The sequence below is a fragment of the Vicia villosa genome, linkage group LG5 (genome assembly GCF_029867415.1).
Source record: "Vicia villosa cultivar HV-30 ecotype Madison, WI linkage group LG5, Vvil1.0, whole genome shotgun sequence".
Classification (NCBI taxonomy): domain Eukaryota; kingdom Viridiplantae; phylum Streptophyta; class Magnoliopsida; order Fabales; family Fabaceae; genus Vicia; species Vicia villosa.
Genome location: NC_081184.1, coordinates 134,598,674 through 134,604,512, shown reverse-complemented (window position 1 = coordinate 134,604,512; position 5,839 = coordinate 134,598,674). Strand labels below are relative to the sequence as shown.

The 5,839-nt window shown below is 38.4% G+C and overlaps 1 protein-coding gene across 1 annotated transcript; it reads left to right on the top strand.

Annotated features, from left to right (window-relative positions):
• The first annotated feature begins 1,743 nt into the window (after nucleotides 1–1,743).
• Nucleotides 1,744–5,152, top strand: LOC131602596 (protein CYPRO4). The gene is made up of 2 exons (XM_058874747.1): nucleotides 1,744–3,425; nucleotides 4,700–5,152. The coding sequence occupies exons 1-2, from the start codon at nucleotides 1,824–1,826 to the stop codon at nucleotides 4,991–4,993; spliced, it is 1,896 nt and encodes a 631-aa protein (XP_058730730.1). The 5' UTR covers nucleotides 1,744–1,823; the 3' UTR covers nucleotides 4,994–5,152.
• The last annotated feature ends 687 nt before the right edge of the window (nucleotides 5,153–5,839 follow it).

Here is a 5,839-nt window from a genome sequence, read left to right as displayed (position 1 = left end):
GCTTCTACAGTGCGCGACGCGCCCTCTAGCGCGCGTAGCACGCTACACCAGAACAACAGCTTTATTTCTTCAAAACGCTCTCGCAGCCCTGTCTTCGACACTTTATTCCCGAGGCTCCGACAACGCAATAAAACCTACAAAAATACAACAAAACTATCAAACGGTACATATTTACACAAAAACGTAACAAAACTCAAAGTATACGAAATTACACAGAACGGAGAATTATTCAAACGGTATTAACAAAAAGTATCGATAAGTGCCACTATTTACATACACAAAATAACTACATTTTGGCACTTATCAGAATTCCATTCTTGATTAACTCATGCGTTTCCAGAATTTCAAGCAAGGAAATAGTTAATTCAAAGTGAGTAAGGTTAGAAAATATCTCTTTGGAGAATACCTCTTCTGCTTCTGATATGAAGTTCCAACATGATCCATCAGCGCCACGTTAGCATGATCTTCTTTCGAGTCGTCTTCGGAGAAGTCAGAATCTTCCCATGTTTCCATCAGCCCTTTCCTCTTACTCTTGAGAGCTTTTTTCTTGGTCCTTCTGAAATTCAAGACAGTTGAACTTGAGGTGTCCTGACTCGTTGCATTCATAACAAATGACTTCTTTTCCACTATACTTCTTTTGAATAGAAGTAGACTCAAAGCGACCATTAGTTCTTCTAGTACTTCTGAACTTGTTGTTGGGGTTTATTCTTCCAAAGACGGTTAAACCTTTTGGACAACATCTATAACTCATCTTCCACTTCATGAGAGTCTTCTTCAGAATCCTCAATCTCTTCAGCTTGAAGAGATTTGGACTTCTTAAACTTTCTGACACATTTGAGCGCAACATAATTTCCTCTCTTCTGAGGTTCATCCTGTTCTAGCTCAATCTCACGACTTCTTAGAGAACTCATCAGTTCTTCTAGGGAAGTGTTGTTCAGATCCTTTGCAAGCTTGAGTGCAGTTATCATAGACTTCATTTAGATGGCAAGTTCCTGATAAATTTCTTCATGTGATATATGACGTTGAATACCCATTGTTCAGAAGTCTCAGTCCTGCAACTAAGGTTTGAAACCTTGAGAACATCGTCTCAACTGGTTCATCATCTTCTATTTTGAAAGCTTCGTACTTCTGAATTAAGGCCAGTGCACGAATTTTGACATCTTCTTCTTTTTCCTGTCCAATCTTTCACGGAAAGAATTTCTTTTGGACCTTCGGTGATTTTTTCATCCACTTTTTCAGTGATGCCAAACAATGAAAAGAAGATTTGTCCACTTATTTTCTTTCCTATATCTTTCCACAAAACCAAATACAGTATAAATGATTGATTGGAGATATACTAATTACCTTTCAAAAATTAATAGAGAAATTGGGGTCAAAATCTTCTCCATTTTTCTCTCTCTCCATTTTCTCATAGAGAGGATCTCTACCCGAGAAATTGTCACCTACAACTACAAATAAAGCAAAAGCTTAGCTATGAAGTAAAGTTTCATGAATCAACTAAGTAAAGAACACCTCCAAAAAATACACGGAGCGTACTCACTTTTTTTTTAAAAGGTAAATTCAGAGTTTCAGACTACACTCACTTAATTAATTTCTATTTTTGCCTTTTCTTTTTAGTTATTATAGATAAATAGTGCGTTAATTTCACGCTCATAGCAAAGGTGACAGCATAGCAGGGAGCGTGTTGCCCGAGTAAATTACCAACCGCCACGCAGGCACTAACACTATATAAACCGTTAACTCAATTCAAATCCCAAAATAAACATCACTCACACCCAAAATATCAATCCCATCTCGATTTCATTTCATATCATCTGAATCTGATGGGTACTTCTCAGAGCCGTGAAGGCCGTGAATTCTCCGATACCGATTCCGATTACGACGAACAAAAAGAAGATTCAGTAGAAGACGATTACCAAGACGCACAATCTCACTCTCAACCCCATTCCACCCAACTCGACGAAGTAGACGCCAAACTCAAAGCCTTAAAACTCAAATACCCTTCTTCTTCATCTTCACCTTCACAACCTCACACACCAACACCAACACCTCTTCCTTCAAACACCGTCAAGCTTTACCTTCACATCGGCGGCAACACTCCCAACGCCAAATGGATCCTCTCCGACAAACGCACTTCCTACACCTTCGTCAAACTCGAAGACGAAGACGAAGACGATGAACAAAACGACGCCGCTCAAGGTCCATGGATTCTCAAAGTCGGTTCCAAAATTCGCGCTAGGGTTTCCACTGAACTACAATTGAAGATGTTCGGCGATCAACGTCGGGTTGATTTCGTATCCAACGGTGTCTGGGCTCTTAAATTCCCCACCGATGAAGCTTACCGGAGATTCGTCACTGAATTTCAGGATCACACGTTTGAGAATGTGTACGGTCTCTCCCCGACTGAAGAGAACAAGATCAAGGTTTATGGTAAGGAGTTTATCGGTTGGGTGAAGCCTGAAGCTGCAGATGATTCGGTTTGGGAGGATGCTTCGGAAGATGGTTTCCGGAAGAGCCCTGAACCGTATCGATCTAGAGGTGATTTGATGGAGGAGTTTGAAGAAGCTTCGAATGGAGGTATTCAAACCCTAACCCTAGGTGCTCTGGATAATAGTTTCCTCCTTAATGATACTGGCTTTCATGTTTACCGGAATTTCGACCGGGGAATTCGCAAGGGAGTTGATGTGAAATTCGAAGGTGGGAACCTCCGGGAAGAGACTCCGAATAAGGCTTTGTTGATGAGGGCGGAGACTAACATGATGCTGATGAGTCCCCTGAATAATGGAAAGCCACACGCTTCCAAGCTTCATCAGCTTGATATAGAAACTGGGAAGATTGTTACAGAGTGGAAATTCGAGAAGGACGGGGCTGATATCACGATGAGGGATATCACGAATGACACGAAAGGGTCGCAACTGGATCCTTCCGAGTCAACCTTTTTAGGCTTGGATGATAACCGTCTATGTCAGTGGGATATGCGTGATAGAAAGGGAGTTGTTCAGAATATTGCCACTGCTAATTCTCCAGTGTTGCATTGGAATCAGGGGCATCAATTTTCAAGAGGAACTAACTTTCAGTGCTTTGCAACGACTGGAGATGGTTCAATTGTAGTGGGATCTCTTGATGGGAAGATAAGACTATATTCGAAAACATCTATGAGGCAGGCCAAGACTGCTTTTCCGGGGCTTGGTTCGCCTATTACAAGCGTAGATGTCACTTTTGATGGGAAGTGGGTGTTGGGAACCACGGATACTTATTTGGTGTTGATTTGTACATTGTTTACTGATAAAGATGGGAAGACAAAGACTGGATTTGGTGGTCGTATGGGAAACAGGATAGGTGCACCTAGACTGTTGAAACTCACTCCCTTGGATTCTCATTTGGCGGGCACTACCAATAAGTTTCATGGTGGTCACTTCTCATGGGTAAGCATTCAATCTTCTGTGTTATTGTTTCATTGCCTTCTATTTTGTAGCACCATCTTACATTTGCATGACATATGAATATGAATGAAAGTAAAACACTATTTGATACTTTCTTTCTGTCCAACATAGACACTTACTGTTGTTTTGGTTAGATTTAGATCCCATGATAGTCCCATTAAATAACCTGGATCGCTCCTTTTACTCTTTGTTCATGCAAAGAACACTAATTAGCTCCTCTAATGTTGATCAGAAATAGTCACACAGTAGTAGGTGACTTCTATGTAAGAATTGAGTCTGTCCTTGATGGTTTGTTGCGTACCTCTTTTATACTTATTCCATGACGAAGGCTTTAAATGCCCTTTAAACAATATAATATGCCTTCTTTACCATTTGATCGATAATCATTACGCCAAGGAACATGTCTAACCATACTGGTAAATGTTCATAAATGCCTGTCTATGGATATTTCGCCCTCGAGCGGTTTATGTTATGCCGCGCCTTGGATATGGACAAATGCCCGACTTGTTTTTGACCTGGCCCACCCATATTCTGAGATATAGACATTCCCCAAGCATGAGGCTTAGAGGGGCGAGATGCTTAAGGGAGAACTCCCCAGGGTGTTCCGACTAGGTTATTCGACCGGATTCCAATTCCCCGGGATGTACGCTGTTGAAAAAATAAGTGGAAGTGTGTTTCCTCTATTGGAGCCAATGGAAGTGTGTTTCCTTTCCTATCATGCACATTTTAACTGACTTTGATCAACTACTTTGAATCTAGTTACTATTTTTACATTGCTTCTTTAATTAAAGAAATTTTCATTCGTACCTGCAAACTTCATTAAGCTGAATTTTTGTCATTGAATTACCATCAATAGTTTGTCACTGAAATTTTCATTTTAGCTTATATTTTATTTTGTGGCAATTAATTTCTCTTGCTATTATAGGCTTATTACCATGTGCAAAAACAAAGGTGTTATTCATACAGGGATTAAACTTGTGTCGTCTTATTTAGCAATAGTATGTAGGTAAACTTAGTGGATCATATGCTTTCTGTTTCTTTTGTTTGAGTTACATTGGCAATGTTTAAAAGCTGGGTTAGCATTGAGGGAATGTGCGAGCTATATAATAGCATTGGTGAAATTATCATGGAGCTGATTTAATGCAACGAGATAGAATTCCTTGTTTATTCCATTATGCATACTTGCATGTAATGAGAATTAGAAAAATTAATTTAAACCTGCAGCAGATATTAATAGTTTGTGTTTTGTGTTTCAGGTCACCGAGAACGGTAAACAAGAACGACACCTGGTTGCAACGGTGGGCAAATTCAGTGTGATATGGGATTTTCAGCAGGTAAAGAACACTGCTCATGAATGTTATAGGAATCAAGAAGGGCTGAAAAGCTGTTACTGTTACAAGATAATATTGAAGGACGAGTCAATCATAGAATCAAGATTTATGCATGACAAATATGCCGTTAGTGACTCCCCCGAAGCTCCGTTGGTGGTAGCAACTCCTATGAAAGTTAGCTCCATCAGTATGTCTGGAAAGAGAACCAGAACCGGTTAAACCTTCGTCCACGTTTTCTTTTCTATTGTTCATTTTAAGGTTTCGAATTTCTAGCGTTAGGAGTGCTTTCAAGTCTCTGATACAATTTTTCTTTCTGTACAAAAAAAAATAGTTTGCCTTGTTTTTTTTTTCTTTCTTACATTGGTCATTTTGTGATTACTAGTTTGAGTTTGGTCTTTCTGTTACCACAAGTTTGGGTTTGCAAAGATTTGATGAACTGTCCTGTTTAATTTCCAAATTAAAGGAGTAGTTTGTTTAAAACTATCAGTATTCAACATCTTTTTTTCCTCTGATTGATTCAAAACGTCACTGAAACACCAATCACAGAAGTAGAGATTGAACATTCATGTCCAAACATTTCCTATATCATTTAACATAAATGTCCATTATTTTATTCTATGCTGAAAATGGCAAATCATAACTTCAAATAGTTGTTATGTATTATTTTAATACTTCAAAAGAAATTTGGCCTAAATTCCATTTTAAATGTTTGGCGTTACTTACTTCATATATTTTTCTCATAAATCATAGGAAAACTGTTACTTGTTACTTCATATATTTTTCTCATAAATCATAAGAAAATCTGAAAATTCTCCGATCTCATTCAAGAAAACTCCAAAGAGAAGAAAACTCAAAAGAGAATGTGTTCTGAAAATAACACAAAGACACACTCATATTATCATATACAAAAGTTAACTTCACGAGCAAACATTAACACATTTTTCTCACTGAAAAATTCCCTTTCAGTAACAATATTATCAAATTTTCATTGAAAAATTCCCTTTCAGTAACAATATTATCAAATTTTCATAGAAAAAGGATTTAATTTCTTTTCCAACGAGGCCT